Source organism: Lacerta agilis, chromosome 14 (genome assembly GCF_009819535.1).
Source record: "Lacerta agilis isolate rLacAgi1 chromosome 14, rLacAgi1.pri, whole genome shotgun sequence".
NCBI lineage: Eukaryota > Metazoa > Chordata > Lepidosauria > Squamata > Lacertidae > Lacerta > Lacerta agilis.
This window is the reverse complement of record NC_046325.1, coordinates 254,756-272,333: the sequence shown is the minus strand read 5'-3', so window position 1 is coordinate 272,333 and position 17,578 is coordinate 254,756. Positions and strand designations below refer to the sequence as shown.

General features: G+C 45.3%; 1 protein-coding gene across 1 annotated transcript in view; it reads right to left on the bottom strand.

The window, feature by feature from the left end:
- Window positions 1-11,815: 11,815 nt before the first annotated feature.
- Window positions 11,816-17,578, bottom strand: part of LOC117058262 (zinc finger protein 850-like) — a 56,169-nt gene continuing 50,406 nt past the window's right edge. The window contains exon 3 of the mRNA XM_033169319.1: window positions 11,816-12,974. Within this exon, the coding sequence (XP_033025210.1) occupies window positions 12,095-12,974 (880 nt within the window). The 3' untranslated portion in view covers window positions 11,816-12,094. The remainder of the gene's footprint in view (window positions 12,975-17,578) is intronic.

Here is a 17,578-nt window from a genome sequence, read left to right as displayed (position 1 = left end):
AGAAGTCCTTTGCCCCTTGGCAGCTGGCAAAGTAGAAAAAGAGCCCAGTCCCTTGCGTTCGTTAGACCAGCTAACGGGGCGGCTGACTGGGTATTTGGAGAAAAAGAGATAGAGCTCAGGACTCCCCTTTCGAGTTGAGCAGCAGTCCACGGGACAGACTGAGAGACAGGCAAGAAATGATAGGCAAGAGAGCAGTAGATTGCGGTTGCCAGGCTTACCTCCCCCCTCCCCCCAATCACCAGTGCACTGGATTTATACTTACGCGTCTTCCACCGCGATCCGCTGGATCGTTGGAGACGAAGCCGGCTGAACTTTGCCTTTGCTCCCCGGTTGGCTCCCCTTGAGACCTGCAATTACCGCCCGGAGGATGGCCAGGGATCCGTCGAGTCTCCACGGGAGAAAAGGGTCCCGTTGCCGGCTGAAGGCTCGGTGGGGGTCCCCAGCCACCACGGGAGAACGCAGGTCCCGGGTTTCGGCACCAAGACTGTTACGGAAATTACCGGGTCGAGAAGGCTCAGCTCCCGGTCCTACGGAGGAAGCCCGTGGTTCGCTGCGGAGGCAATGGAGACCAGCCGGAGATTGGAGCAAAAGCAAAGGAGTTTATTGCGCAACAAGGTTCAGGAGGATCCGAACCCCGAACAAAGGGTGTCACGGACTTTTAAAACTTCCCGCCATTGCCCAGAATACACAGCGAAATACATCATAGAAACGTCAGAGATGGGGAGGGGAGAGAGGAGGTTACAGTAAAATTTACATAGGGGAAAAAACAAGTTTTGCATATCAGGAAGGATGGCAGGAACCGGTGAATGGATCTAGGGTGGGTGTAATACACATTGAAGGTTTCTTCTGCGTCAGGACAATAGAAAGCTCCTAGGAGGATGTCTGCTGCCATGGTAGCTGATGGATGGGTGCTTGACTGGATTATCGGGAGGGGTGTATCTCCTCCTGCGGACGTGACTCGCTGCTTAGGGGATTATGAAAGCCACTGAGTGGAGAGTCCAAAAATTATGCAGTATCGAAATAATATACTTCTGATGATCGGAGGATGGCGGGGACCGAGGGGTTAGAAAGGTTATTTTACAAGGAGCAAATAGACACTCGAACCAGGCAAATCGGACACTGCGTTCAGGAGTTGTGGATTTTTACAATAATAAATATTTCGAGCTGTCAAAATTGGGCCACCCAGCGTCTAAATTGTCCATTTGATACATTGTTGCAAGTTATAATTAATAGTTTCCCCAACTGGTTACATTTTGGTTTCGATTCCATTGTTCTCCCAGCAGGGAGCCTGTCAAAACCCACTTAGTGTTCAGTCAAGCGTGAAGGTGATGATTGAATCATAGTAGCTGATCTGAACGTTCCATTTTGCAGGCTGAGCTGAATGCATGCTCCTGATTGGTGGGTTTGCCGTTCATTGAGAAAATGGAGCGCGTACGGAGCGCTGTTTTGACAGGAGCGCTTCTCCGAAGGCAGATTGAGGCTTGGGGGCGCAGATCGGGACATTTAGGGGAAACCCTTTATCGCGAGGGTTTTATGTGGTGCTTGTGCGACTTGTGTGGTGAAGGGGTACCCGCTCATCGTCGGGGGGGGCAAAGAGAAGAAAAGAGGCTTCCAGGTCCCGCATTTGGCAGCGCGGGAGTCCCGCGAGGAGGCTGCGCGGTGGGGGAAGGTGGTGGCTGGAATTTTCCCTAACAGAGACCAACTAAGTTTGTTCTTGGTGCGAGCTTTCGTGTGCATGCACACTTCTTCAGATACGTGTTCATTTCAGTTAACTTGAAGGGATATTTTTAAACTGGGGGTTTTGCCCACGCAGAGCCCCGTCTCCGGCGCCCCCCTTCTCCCCTCAACTCTCTTCTGCTGTGGGAATGTGGTTCCTGAGGGCCGCCGGAAGGGGCCACGAGGGCCGGATGCTGAGCTGAGCGCATCTCTGTGTGTGCATAAAGATGGAATATGAAGAGGAACTGCATCACATATAAAAGGATGGATACGTGGAATAAAGGTAAATGTAAAAAATATGTGTGTGTGGAATAGGTAAAGGGGAAGCTGATAAATGAACTCTAGGGGGATTTTTGTTATTATTACTTATTTGACTTATACACCGCCCATTATCAAAAGGGCAGTGTGTCACATTACTAACAAACTTTACAGGGCCTGACAATGAAAACATAAAACAAAGCATAGTGATTGACAGCATAAGAATAAAAACAATCCTAATAACAATTGTCGTCGTCGTCCCCACGAATTTAACACTACAAAGATTATTTAATGGGCAAAGGGCTGCATATGAGGAATGTTTTGGCCTGGCACCAGGACTGCCATATTTCAAAAAGTGAAATTCCCAACACAAGAATTGAGCATTTTTTATGGTCAAAGTTGTTTAGTTGTTTGTCTTTCTTTGTTGTCTTTGTTGCCGTTGTTGAACTTTTTCTTTTTGCAAAATTGCCAAGAAATCTGGTGTTTTTCAGCTTTTTTTAAAAAATGAAAAATTATTTCTGGAATGGGTTGTGTCACGGCAACCCTTGCCTTTTTGCTGTTGCTGCGAGTAAAAGCCGGCTCCAATTTCAAGCTTCAAAAGCATTTATTTAGTCCTCGGTAATTACAGTGCAATAAATCATGTCTACTCCCTCTATGGCAAATAGCCTAACTGCTTTCTTCTTCACGCACTTTCCAGCATAATTCCAGTTACAGGTGGGTAGCCGTGTTGGTCTGCCATAGTCAAAACAAAATCGAAAATTCTTTCTAGTAGCACCTTAGAGACCAACTGAGTTTGTTCCTGGTATGAGCTTTCTGTGTATCTGAAGAAGTGTGCATGCACACGAAAGCTCATACCAGGAACAAACTTAGTTGGTCTCTAAGGTGCTACTAGAAAGAATTTTCGATTTTGTTTTTCCAGCATAAGAATTTCCTGGTCACTCTGAAATGACGTGTGAATTTTTTCTTCCCCCTCTGGCTCCCCTCCCCCTGTCTATTACTGGCTCGAGTACTTTCTCTTTCTTCCGGTGATGTCTGCAAGTGGGGGCTGTCAGATGAGGTCGTATCTGTTGAGATTAATTGTGCCGCCCGGTTCTCTATATCCAGCCTCCTCTCCCCAACTGTCTCCTTTCCAGCTTTCTCTCCCTGTTCCTCCTCCCACGCTCCTTTCCCGACCCAAGCTTGGCTCCGTGACAGGTTGCTATATTTTCCTGGACATTTTCACGCTTGCCAAAAATTCCCCTCAGACGCTATTAGCATCAGACGAATCCCAGATATGTCTGGGAAACCCCGGATGCATGGCAGCCTTACCTGGTGCCTAAATTCCAGCACCTATCGGTCCCAGGATTTTTTGGTTTCTGGCATCCTGAGATCCACAACATTACCCTCTGCCAAGAAATGAGCATCTGGCCACAGAAAAATTAGCAGAAAAGCTTAATCATAGACCATTATAGGGTGACCCCCCCCCCCACTATCGGAAACACTCCACTCTGCCCCAAGCTGCTAACTTTGGGTGCCCCCACCCACAGACTATAGAGGACTCTTATGGCAGTGATGGCCAAACTCTGCCCTCCAGCTGTTTTGGGACTACAATTCCCATCATCCCTGACCACTGGTCCTGTTAGCTAGGGATGATGGGAGCTGTAGTCTAAAAACAGCTGGAGGGCCAAGTTTGGCCATCATTGTCTTAAGACATCCCTGAAGGGATGACCTGTTGACTTCTGACCGGTGTCCAGCTGCCCCCCCCCAGCCTGGTCAGTTTTTCTCCATCATGGAAAAGGCTTCCCAGCCACCTTTGTCTTTCTGCCTCCATCTTTATGGCACCTCCCTCCTTCTGCATTGGCAGGCATTGGGCTCAATGACCCTTGGGGTCCCTACCAACTATGGTTCCTCTGTCTCCTTTCCAAAGACTGCACCCCGTTTCTGCAACCAACACACACCCCAAATCCACGGCCTTTCCCCCAGGCATCCGTTCATCAAAAGCTCCATGGACCCTCTTCTCAATAGGGAGCAAATGGAGCAGCCAGCACTGATTCCTAGACTCAAAGGATCATGGAACCATAGAGTTGGGAGGGACCACGAGGGTCATCTAGTCCAACCCCAGCAATGCAGGAATCTTCTCCCCAACATGGGGCTCAAACCCATGACCCCGAGATTGAGAGTTGTGTTCTCTCCAACTGAGCTGTAACCCAAGAAAGACACGCAGGTCCACATAAGGAAGCCTTTGAAGCTTTTCTTTAATTTTATTTTTGCATTTTCCATTTTACAAACCATAACAACAAAAACGAAACAAAATTCAGACATCATATCCCATTTAACTTCCTCCCCCCCTTGTGCATCCTTATATTTTCATTTTCATTCTGCATGTCATCACCAGCTCCAATTATTGTAAATCCTTAATAAATCCATGGTTCAAATTTTTACAAGTTTTCTGCCAAACCTACTAATGAATGTAACTGTTTACAGTAATTTTTTAAATACATTACAGTGGAAGGGGTTAATTAGCTAACCTATATATTTACCTGAATGTATTGTTAGTCCAGTGAATGTATTAAGTATAAAAGTGCCCCTGTTAAGCTTTTCTGTATGAAACTGCTCTGTAAAGCTGTGAACTTTTATCTGCATTGTACTTCTCTCTGGCAAGCTTTGCCTTACTAAGTGTCTGGAGATAAGAACAGTAGACCTTACGCAGAGAGTACTGTAGCTGTCCTTCATTGAGAGGAACTGTTGTCTAGGTCAAGAGATAGGATGGCCTTGCTGGAGTGCGCATGAACCAACACTGGGCTAAATGTTCTTTTGCCTTATATGTCCTTTGCCTTATATGTATAACAGGAAATGTACAACAGGAAATGTTCCTTATATGGACAAGAGGAAGTTTTCCGAAGGTGGGGGGAATGAGTTGGAAAACTGTATAAGAACTGCTGGTAAACTGACTAACTTTTGTACTTGCTTGGCTATCTAAACACCGAAGTACCTCTGCATGCAGAAATTAAATCTCTCTCTCTCTCTGAAGCCAGAAGCCTCAGGTTTTTTTTACTTCCATGTTCTCTCACCGGGCGCAACAATGGGAACCCGTAGGGGCAAATAAGGCTCCATAACGTGGTGCGTTGGCCGGGAACCCTTCGCTGTTCCCCGGGATTGAGAAAACAGGGAGTCCGAGGCGTCGCTGCACAGCAGAAAAGGCTCTCCTGGTCTGGCGTTTGCTGGCCCCAAGCGCGCTTCCTGCCTGTTTGTGGGAAGGGACTGGCTCACCCCAGGGGGAGAGCCAAACTGCACCGTGGCGACGGGAGAAAGAGAAAGCGGCCGCAAGGGGGGAAGGGAAGTAAGATCTGCAGAGGACAGGTAAGCTCCACAGGGGGAGCAGCTTCCCAGGGAAGGGGAAGCGCAGGATGCGATCGATCCTGCAGCGGCAGTGCGTCGTAGAGGACCGCCGCTAAAATCCGGTAGTGTGCAATAGAGTTGCCACCGGAGCCTGGCAGTGTGCAATAGAGTTGCCGCCAGAAGCCTGGCCGTGAGCCGTGGAGGGCCGCCAGGAAGGGGGAAAAGAAGGGGGGTGCCCTCTCTGAGGAGAGAGAAGGGGGTTAAGAATTTTTCAGAGAGAGAAGGGGGTTAAGAATTTTTCTGTGATTTTACTCTGTGTATGGTGAATGGTGTGTGGGGACGCTCCAGTGGATGTATTGAGTGAATGAGACGCAGGAACTCAGTGTCCCTAGCGAAGCGGAGAGTGTGTGCATGAAAAAAGTCTGGTTAGGTGGAAGGAGTGTCCCAGGTTGAACCTGAGCTTGCTGAGATGGGGAATTGGAATTTTTGTTGCTGTTTAAAAATTTATGATTTGTAATAATTTTATGATTTTTCCTTCAGTATGTGTGTGTTGTATGAGTTCTGTGTTTGCAGTGATTGTGCAGTGTGATTTTTGTGAGTTTGTCTGTATCTGTAGTGCCTGTGTGTGTGTGTGTGTGTTGGTCCCTGCTTGAGGCTTGCATTTATTTTGGAAAGGTGGGGCAGAAAGCAGCCCTAATCTGTGTGTTCCCAAACTCTGTGTTCCTAAAATTGTTTCATTTCTTGCTGCATTGCCAACGAAGTCTGGGAAGTCTGTTTTTTCCTTGTATATGTGGCTGCACAATTTGTATTTGTTGTTTTGTTTTGTTGTCCCTTCAAGGAATCTGTTTGAATCCCAGGGTTTGGTGAGTGTGTTTTGGAAATTGTTTGTGTGCCAAGGTATGTCCCTTCAATAGAATGGGCTGTAAAAGTATTTCTCTGCAATGTTAAGGTGAATGTAAAAGTGTGTCTGAAGCATTGAAAGGAGGGCTGCCCTTGCAATCAGGAATGTTTGTTAGTTTGTTTTTAAAGCTGGTACAGTCTTATTTTGTTTCTTAATTGACCTTTGGTAAAGCAATGAGAGTGGGGAGATGGACAGAAACAGAGAGAAGCCTTAGTTTAAACAGCAAGGATTTTTCTCTTTGCAGCAGTGAATCTTGCAAAGGAAGGAAATTTGCCTCCCACAAAGGGGGGGGGGAGAAGGAGAAGATTATGTCTTCTGAGCAGTTTGATTGTTTCCAGCAGAAGTTGATTAGAGAGAAAAAGTTTTATTTTATATCCCAGGTTTTAAGTTTTTCAGGGAAGGTTTTGAAACAGAAGAAATGGCTTCTTAGCAGAATGTATTTTGGAATGTAGATGTAGGTTTGTGGAATGTGTAATGAAGGGGAAGAGAATGTTGAAGTAGAATGGGAAGGGGCTCGTGGTTAGCAACTGACAGTGTAGCCCTGACAGTGTAAGTTAGGATTTGGAGGAAGTTTGAACCTCAGGAGGAAAAGGGGACAGAAATTTTTGGAATGATTGGAAGAAAAATTGATGATAAAGTGAAGGTATACATATCACAGAATCATAGAATCATAGAGTTGGAAGGGACCCCAAGGGTCATCTAGTCCAACCCCCTGCCCAGCAGGAAACAATATTGAAGGCAATACACCACCCTCCATGCCAAGGTTGCAGAGCACATCTAGGGGGGTGAATCCATTGTCCAAACCATGGAGAGGACCGCCAGGTTGTTGCCATGGAAGCGTGAGACAATGAGAGAGGCCTGAAGATGGCTCTGCTTCAGAGGTGGTAGATATATAGTAAGCCCTTCAAAGATTGTTTTAAAAAAGACAGGAGTTTTTCCTATTGCCCTGTCCATAATTTGTTGTTACCTAAAAGAAGCCTGAAAATTGTCACTATTTGAATGAGCACATCAAGGGTTCAACTCCATTGTCCTAATGAAACACCGTTGTGAGGAGTTAGCAATTTTGCTAAGCTGGCCGCCATGTGTGAGATGATGAGAGTGACCTACCGATGGCTCTGAAGCGAGATAAATAGGCCAAGTTCTATTCTGTCTGACAACCCAACTCTGTCAGAATTTGTTCCCTACTGCCCTGTTCCCACCTTAAGTCCTCCTGAAGGTCAAAAAATAGGTTGGTGGTGAGTTAATTCTTGGACACAAGGTCCTGATAGGCTTGGTGAGGTGGTAAGTAGAAAATTAGGTACTGAGGATCAATGGCTGGTGCTTGTTTGCAGGAAACAGAAGAGGAGGGAAAGTTAGTCTCTGATATGGCTGTTGGAACTGGTAATATAATTGGGATGGAGAAATGGAACATTAGGAAAGAGAAGACAGTAAGGAGAAAATAGCTATACCCAAACACCCTAGATCACTTGTATAATGTTATATTGGAAAAGATTAGTTGCTATGTAAAAGTTTTGTTTTTTTTTTTAAAAAAAAGGAGAATGTTCTGAAGGATGTCAAGATAGTAAGAATTGCAATGGCTCTAGTAGTGTGTCTGGAAGGTGATGTTGAAGAAGTGGATCTTATTTGGGGAAAACTGTATCTTTCTGTTCCCTGACATTAGCAGAGTTTTATGTTAAATTGGTCTGAAATTGTGGTGATGCTAATGATGATATTGTGTATGATTGTATTGTGTATTTGTTTATATTTGTGTGTATTCTAAGTTTAGAGTGTTTGCATGGATTGGAAAAATGAACTAAATTATTATTCTGGGCCAAAGAAGTAGACCAAAGAGCTATGGGATAATTATTGCGGAAGAATATTGTATTTCGAGGAGATAGTGATTCGGCATGGTCAGTAATATCTTGTGAGTGTATGGGAGGCTGTCCTTATTTGATTGGGTTATTCTAGCTTACCTCCAACAGGTAGGAGGACTGAGGTGTGATCAATATCGATACCTGTGAGGTTAATCTGTGAGGCAAAAGAAAGGCAGGAGGGGCCCAAGACACCACCCTCCAAGGGCAGATATAATCTCTGTAACTATCTCCTATTCTTTTAGCAGGTGCCCTAATGCCATGTAGCTTTGCTAAGCCAGTTTTATCCCTATGCAGTGATTCTGAAACCTAAGTGGCAAAGATCCTACACAGTCTTTTTGACAACACTGCCAGTGGTGAAAGTGGCTGGTGTCCGCCTCCTCATGTAGAGACAGGACCTGCCACAGTGTGCTGAAACATCCCTTGAAGCTGAAGATCCAGGGAAGCAACAAAGGCCAAGAAGCAACAAACCTGCTGCCAATGCACAGGGGAGGGGCCATTGGCCCTGTGCATGCCAATAGAAGAAAGGGAAGGAAAAGAACACTGAATGGGAGGACTGAGTGATCATATTGCCTTAATTTGTTTTGACCAGTTACCAGATAATGTGACCAGTTGAACAGTTTCTGTAATTAGTGTTAGGAATATTCGAAGTAAAAGATCCTTAGTTGTATTTGTTGTATCTGTTGGTATTGTATCCCCCATTGTTATTTTGCTACTATGCCTTTGTATTTTCTGTTTAATGCAATGCATGCATATGGTGATTTATAAAGTTGTGTCATGGATTCTTCAGCTCATTGCCCTTGTTAGAGAATATCAGTCATTTCCCAGGGACGCGCTGGAGAAAGAATTCCAGCGGTCCGAAGAAGAGGAGGGAATGGAAGGGGTTAATTAGCTAACCTATATATTTACCTGAATGTATTGTTAGTCCAGTGAATGTATTAAGTATAAAAGTGCCCCTGTTAAGCTTTTCTGTATGAAACTGCTCTGTAAAGCTGTGAACTTTTATCTGCATTGTACTTCTCTCTGGCAAGCTTTGCCTTACTAAGTGTCTGGAGATAAGAACAGTAGACCTTACGCAGAGAGTACTGTAGCTGTCCTTCATTGAGAGGAACTGTTGTCTAGGTCAAGAGATAGGATGGCCTTGCTGGAGTGCGCATGAACCAACACTGGGCTAAATGTTCTTTTGCCTTATATGTCCTTTGCCTTATATGTATAACAGGAAATGTACAACAGGAAATGTTCCTTATATGGACAAGAGGAAGTTTTCCGAAGGTGGGGGGAATGAGTTGGAAAACTGTATAAGAACTGCTGGTAAACTGACTAACTTTTGTACTTGCTTGGCTATCTAAACACCGAAGTACCTCTGCATGCAGAAATTAAATCTCTCTCTCTCTCTGAAGCCAGAAGCCTCAGGTTTTTTTTACTTCCATGTTCTCTCACCGGGCGCAACAATGGGAACCCGTAGGGGCAAATAAGGCTCCAACAGTATATACTTCCTCCATTCTTTATTAAAATTTGATTCTTCCTGCCAGTAAGTTTTGCCAAACCAGCATAGTTCATTAATTCTAACAGCCACTCTTCCTTGTTTGGAACTGCATTTTCTTTCCATCTTTGGGCCAGCAATATACGGACAGCTGTGGTTGCATACATGAATAATTTCTTCTGGTCCTTCAGGATCTCTGCACCTAAAATTCCTAAAAGTAAAGCTTCTGGTTGCTTAGAAAACATTATTTTCACCATTTTTTAACTCATTATATATCATTTCCCATAAAGCATTTTTTACATAACTACCACATATGATAAAAGATGCCTTCTTTCTCTTTACATTTACAACATGTTAGAATTTGATTTATACATTTTAGCTAATTTACTAGGAGTTAAGTACCAATGGGAGATCATTTTCATATAGTTTTCTTTGAAAGTATAACATGCTGTAAATTTCAAATCTTTAATCAATAATCTCTCCCAGATCAGCTCCCATGCTGTTAACTCAATATTATAACCAAAATCCCTCGCTCAGAGTATCATCACTGCTTTGAACTGTTCCATCTTTTGTTTACCAATCCAATAAAAGTTTATACATTTCGCTTTTATTTTCCAGCAACTCTTTCAAATTGGGAGGTTTTATGTGAAAAATCTTTTTTATTCAACTTAAATGCTTCATTAGGCTGGTGATATTGCAACCAATTGGTTATTAGTCCTCTTACTTCATAACTCCTTAATTTTAAGTCTTGATCTACCTCTCTTAATAGTTCTTTGTAATTTACCCAGTCGTTTCTCATATTTATTTTTTTCACCGATTAAGTTTAAAGCCTGCTACCTCTCCAAATTGTTCCAGATCCTTTGGAACACTGACCATAGGCTCCTCTACCAATTTCACCCCATCATCAGCAAATGCCCTAAGTTTATATGCCCTGTGCCCCACTGTTACCCCTTCAATCTTGACATCCAATCTGATTCTGCTAGCCAAAACCTCTAATACTAGTATAAACAATAATGTTGACAAGGGGCAACCTTGTCTTGTCCCCTTTGTTATATTCCATTTTTCTGTTAGCACATTATTTACAATCAGCATGGCGTATTGATTGATTGGAAGCTTTTGGAACTTTTTATTCTTAGTGCTAATATTAGTACAGTAGTACCTTGGTTCTCAATCTTAAACCGTTCCGAATGTCCATTCGAAAACCAAAGCGTTCCAAAACCAAGGCGCGCTTTCCCATAGAAAGTAAGGCAAAATGGATTTTTCCTTTCCAGACATTTAAAAACAACCCCTAAAACGGCAATATAACATGAATTTTGCTATCTAACAAGACCATAAAATGATCCATAAAATGAAAGCAATAAACAATGTACTGGAATCACACAATCAGTCAATCAGTAGCTGAACTGGGTTCCACACAGTCACAAAAACAAAACAAAAAAGCCTCAAAAACAAAACAAAGACAGACAGACCTCAGCGTAACACTCAAAACGGAAGTGTGGCACTCAAAATGGAGCACATTCGGCTTCTGAAGAAAGTTCGCAAACCAGAACATTTACTTCTGGGTTTGCAGTGGTTGGGTTCCAAGCTGTTTGAGTACCAAGACGTTTGAGAACCAAGGTACCACTATATTAAGTAATCATGCTGCCTCAAGCCACACCGATTTCAAGGGGGGGGAATGTTAGGAGTTCTCCTCCCACTGATCCACCTGCCCCCTCTCCCCATCTGGAGCTCCCAATGCCTTCATCTTCCACCCCATCTACAAGGCATCCTTGGCCAGAAACCACCAGCAGACCCCTGCCCTACGCCGTAGCCCCTGCCGCTCACTAGAAACACTGACCCCCTGGAGGCAGTCTGGAGCTGGGGCAAGGAGAAGAGGCAGATCCAGGCAGCAGGGCGGTAGCACAAGTGACGGGAGGTGGGAGCACAAGAGAGAGGGGGCAACGTGGAATAATTAACAGGAATGGGCAAAATGTGCCTCACTTTCCTCACTGGCACAACTGTGAGCTGGGTGAGGAGCCAAGCAAACTGTGCCTGTGAGTAGGGCAAAATGAATCTCAACACTGCAAAGTAATCTCAAAAGGGGCAAATGAATCTCCACACTGTCTAGATCAAGGGAAGTCATACCACTGCTCTATTCTTCCTTGGTCAGACCTCACCTGGAGTCGTGTCCAGTTCTTGGCACCACAATTCAAGAAGGATATTAACAAGTTGGAACGTGTACAGAGGCGGGTAACCAAAATGATCAAGTGTGGAAATCAAGACTTAGGAGGAACAACTGAGGAAATTGGGGTGTTTAGTCCACAAAATGGTAGATTTAGAGGAGATAGGAGAGCAATCTCTAAATATCTAAAGGCTGTCCCATGCAGGATGGAGCAAGCTTGTTTCTTCCTGGTCTGTAGAGGAGTACCTGAACCAATGCCTTCAAGTTATAAGAAAGTTGATTCCAATTAAACATCAGGAAGAACTTTCTAATGTTCACAGCTGTACAACAGTGGAAGGTGGTCCGCTCTCCTTCCTTGGAAGATCTGAAGCACAGGCTCAGAGATTTCTGCACTGCAGTGGGGTGAACTAGATTCTACAATTCTCCTCACTGTGGATTTTTTGATGGAAAGTGAGATTGCCCTTCTGACTGAAGCTTTTCCCACATTCCAAGCACTCATACGGCTTCTCCCCTGTGTGAATTCGTTGATGGGAAGTGAGAGCAGAACTCTGACTGAAGCTCTTTCCACATTCCAGACATTGAAATGGTTTCTCCCCTGTATGAATTCTTTGATGGGAAGTGAGATTGGACCTCTGACTGAAGCTCTTTCCACATTCCATGCACTCATATGGTTTCTCCCCTGTGTGAATTCTAAGATGGGATTTGAGATGGCAGCTGTGACGGAAGCTCTTCCCACATGCCAAGCAATTATATGGTTTCTCCCCAGTATGAATTCTTTGATGGAAAGTGAGACTGGCTCTGTAGCTGAAGCTCTCTCCACATTCCAAGCACTGATATGGCTTCTCCCCTGTATGAATTCTTTGATGGGAAGTGAGATTGTTCTTATAACTGAAGATCTTTCCACATTCCAAGCACTGATACGGTTTCTCCCCTGTATGAATTCTTTGATGGGAAGTGAGAACAGAACTCTTACTGAAGCTCTTTCCACATTCCATGCACTCATATGGTTTCTCCCCTGTATGAGTTCTGAGATGGGACTTGAGATGGCAGCTGTGACGAAAGGTCTTCCCACATGCCAAGCAATTATATGGTTTCTCCCCTGTATGAATTCTTTGATGGGAAGTGAGACTGGCTCTGTAACTGAAACTCTTTCCACATTCCAAGCACTGATATGGCTTCTCCCCTGTATGAATTCTTTGATGGGAAACGAGATTGTTCTTGTAACTGAAGATCTTTCCACATTCCACACATTGATATGGTTTCTTGCCTGTATGAATTCTTTGATGGAAATTGAGAGAGTCATGCCAAGCGAAACTCTTTCCGCATTCAAAGCACTGATAGCGTTTATTTCCAGTGGAATTTCTTTGATAGGAAGTGGAATTGGAGCTCTGGCTCAAGCTCTCTCTGCCTTCCAAATATTGATATGGCTTTTCCTCTGTTTTGACTTTGTTGTGGCCTCCCATTTTCTTCATTTCCAGTTCATCACCTACAATGAAGAGAGAAGCAAACATTGGTACTTATCAAGAGAAGTTCCTTCTCTGTAGGGAGAATTGGTCTCTGCCCATCTCACCATTGAAAAGAAGTTAACCTTTTGAGGAATACACCAGGGGCAGGACAGCCCCCTATCTCCAGTTCAACTCATGCTTAAGCAAGTAACTGTATAGTCACAACATAACAACTAAAGAATAGGAACGGAACAGTGATTTCAGTGAGGCATGCCGCTCTCTTCACTGAATGAAAATTCCTACTAGCCCCTGTAACAAGCACAGGTGAAGGAGGGGGAACTCTGATATGTGCTGGTGAGCAAGAAGGCTGCAATGGGAAGATAGGAGAGGCCCCTGGACCTTGGGGGAAGGTGTCCCATGTCACTCCAGGCAACCCTCCGAAATCCAGTGTTTGATAGCCTCCCACATGCACACAGAGGTACCTGAGAGGGCCGGATCCCAATTCTCCCTACAGAGAAGGAACCGATCACAGTAAGTATCAATGTTCACATCTCCTGTAGGGGAAAACTGGGATCCATGATGTGGGAAGTATCTCAGCAGTGTCCAGATCAGGTGGCAGCCGCTGTGGGCACTACCTCCTCGTTGTTAACCACCTGTTGAAGCACTCTTGTCCCAAAGGAGGCCTCTGCTGAGACATAGGTGTCTAACTTATAGTGTTTCATGAAGGTGGAGGGAGAGGACCAAGTGGCTGCTTTGTATATCACCCAGGGGAGCTCACGTCCCAAACGATACTGGGGTGACTGTGCTCCTGGTGGAATGGGCAGTAATTCCCAAAAGCCATAACCAAAGAAAAAAATGTTCACAGACAAAAGTTAATAGCCCTCTATTCAAGGTGAGCTGAGGGTGTGTGTGTTAGAATCCCAGATGCTGTAGGTGGCGCTGTTGAACTCCATCAGAATCTGGGAGATTCGGCACACAGATAAATGTAAAGAATTTCAGGACAGATATGATGATCCAACAGGGAGCCTTACCGAGAGAGGACATGATTGCACGATTCTCCTCCATGACTTCCTGATGCAGAGCTCTTTGGTCAGGATCCAGCAACGCCCACTCCTCCTCCGTGAAATACACAGCTATATCCTCAAAGCACACTAGACTCTGAAAGAAAAGGTCTTCCTTTCAGAAAGCATAAAGATTATCTATCACACATTGTTCTGTTGTTTCCTGTCTATTAATTGCTGTGTAGTTTTCAGGGGAATGTTTCACTGCACATTTTATTGATGGATGCATATCTAAGCATCTTAATGGAATTATTTCATTTATTTTTAAAACTGGGTATTAACATTTGTGCAAAGGGGTGAAACTCCACATGGTGTTCTTCAAATCCGTATGTCAGCACAAGCAGTTTAGCTTGTGAGATGGAAGGCTCCCCTCTCTCCTCTCCTTATGTGGTATTTCGGGAGGGTGCACAGAGACAACCCTGCTAATTCCCTAAAGCCAACTTCAAGGGCTGCATGGGGGCTTGGGGAGGTGGAGAAGAGGGGGGAGCCTTCAACTGGAGGGGCTGGGCAGGTGAATTATCACCATTGGGTTTTTTAAAGTTCCTTATATTTTAGCATTGACCAATGACCACAGAAGCAGAACTGCAACAACTGATAAATAACGCTAGCAACATTCAGGAGGAGAGTTAAGGTGAGGTGGCTGTTCATTACTCTCAGCAGATAAGCCTTCTTGAATGGCATTTTCAGCATTCATTAAGGGCAGCATTGACAGAAGCAAAGAGGAACAGGAGAGAGATTCATTTGTGCCCAGAGATGCCCTATCTCCCCCCCCTCCTCAGCCTCTTTCCCCACAAGGCTCCTTCCCCCTACCTGATCTGGCTCCACAGCCACTCTTTCCCCTCCGCCACCAAGAAAAGATGGATGAGGAGGTTTTGCCGGCATCATTCTGTCACCTGCAAGAGACAAAGGTAAGTGGGGAGACAGGAGTGCCTGCCTCTCTCAGACGTGAAGCACCGCCTCTCTAACTACATCCACTACTTCACCTGCGGGTGTAACAGAGAAGTAAAATTGTGTGTCATCAGTATATTGCTGGCAATGTCCTCCCAAATGGGTTGTCCCTACTCAGCAGTTTCATGTAGATGTAAAGTAGCATATGGGATAAAACAGCCCTGAGGAATTCCTTGCTTAAGGCTCCACAGGGCTAAAAAGCAATCCCCAAGCATCACCCTCTGCGAACGACCATCCAAGTAGGACCAGAACCACTGCAAAGCTGTGCCACCTACTCCTGTCTCAGCCAGCTGCTCCAGAAGGAGACCGTGATCGATTGTATCAGAAGCCGCTGAGAGGTTGAGCAGAATCAACAGGGGCATATTTCCCCTACAGGGCGACCAAATCAGTTTCTGTGCCAAAACCAGGCCTAAACCCCGACTGAAATGAATCTACTTATAATAAGTCTACATGCTGAGTGCATTTTAGCATTTGTACCCATTGCCTATTTCAGCAGTGCAAAAATACATCTCCCCTCCTTGAGTCTCTTGGTCCCAAATGTCTTCCACAAAAAGATGAAAAGATTAGTTTCAAAACCAACAGAATGGGATCAAAGGAACAAAAGACTCCTTCCTCCTGACCTAGTGAGCTCTCTTTTGTGTCCAGCGGAGTCTTCTCTTCCTCAGAGTAATCTGGGCCCATTGCTGCAAATAGATCCTTTCCCTGAAAGAATGAAAATAATTCATAGAATTATAGAAAAGGAATGACCGAGGCAACAACTTTAGAATATCCGACAATACTCTACTAATGGGCCATTAGTAGAGCATTTGGGTTTGTTCTCCCTCCTGTTTGGAGCCCCTTTGGGAGAATCCAGAGGAAAGTCTCTCTCACCTGCTTCTCCACCTGCCTTCTCTCCTCTGCCTGACTCATGAGGAATCCTTCAGCCAGGGCCACTGCCTGGGAACTGGTCTCTGCTCCACATTCCCTCACCCAGCTCTCCATCTCCAGTGGAAGGGCAGCCAGGAACTGCTCCAAGATCACCAGGTCCAGCATCTCAGCTTTTGTGTGCCTTTCCGGCTTCAGCCACTGACAGTCAAGGTGGTAGAGTTGGCTGCAAACTTCTCGAGGTCCTTTGGCTTCCAGGTAGCAGAACTCCCTGAACTGCTGGCTCTGCACATCTGAGCGGAGGGTGTCCTCCTCACCCAGGATCTTCTGCATGGTGTTTTCCCAGAATCCCCCACTGCTCCCAGTGTCAGTGCCATGGCCTCTTCCTGCTTCAGGGCCAGCTGAGTCTCGACCATCCATCTGTGCTCTCAGGAAGCCTCTAAGAGATCGGAAGGAATCCATTTTTCCTCTTGCCAAATTCTGTGTGTCCTAAAAGAGGTGCTAGCAAGTCCTACAAAGCAAATGCAATGTTCCGTTATTAAACTGACAAAGTCAATTTGTTTCCTGGGCAGAAGTGGATGAGTCTTGCTAGGAAGCAGGATTAGACTGCACCACAGGCCAGACTTTGAGCTTTCTTTAAGAAAAAGTAAGCCTCTAGCCCTCCTAGAAGGAAAGTGAGTATGCCAAATGTGCAGGCAACTGTGAGATGAATCAGCCTGGTTGATCCTGTCTTTCAGTGTTTGCAAACAAGGAATAAAGTCAGACCTGTGACTGACAAGTGTGTCAATTGTACCAAATGTAATGTACACACTAGGCTAACAGTGGGGGTCCTTATTCCAGGGTTCTCAAGAGTTGCTCTCCCTCCCAGCCCCATTTCAGGAGACATTTCTTCCCTGCTTCTGTCTCGTTTTCTAGCACTTGGAAGCTCCAATGTTCTCAAGGCAAGTTACAGGGGTAGGGCCCCTTTGTTCTGAGGGCCCAAATCGTTTTCTGGCCAACCCTCCCCCCCCACGAGGGTCAAATGGGCAAGACCAAAGTTCATTTGGGTGGGTTCAAAGGACAGCGCTGCAAAGCAAGTAAATCTTTCTATGCTTGTACTTGTTTTAAGCATCTTTAATACGGTACTTTACTGCTGCCATCTACCGTGGGAACTTGGGGGAAAGGGCAGGTAAGTAACAGCAGGAGCAACAACTCCCACACGGATCAAAAATATTGGGAATACTCCTGGATCCAACATGTTCACTGGAGGCTCAGGTGGTGTCAATGACTCTTGCAGAGTTTTTGCTGCATCTGCAGCCTCAAGGTGACTGCCCTGGGGTGCAAGCATGGGCAGTGTGTCTGGAAGTCCTGGACTGACCAGATGACAAGACCTGCAGAAATTCCCTTCTGAACCGTTGAACCCACTGTGGGTCTCGTCCGCTCAACCCACCAGAGCCTGTCTTCGCATGCAGAGGAAGTCCCTAACACACTGAGGACTTGAGACCCATTGGCTACTCTCATCTGGTTTAGCCAGCCATTCAAATCTGCTCCCAGGGTGCAGCCACTGTCCCATACTGACAGCTTTTAGGAACCA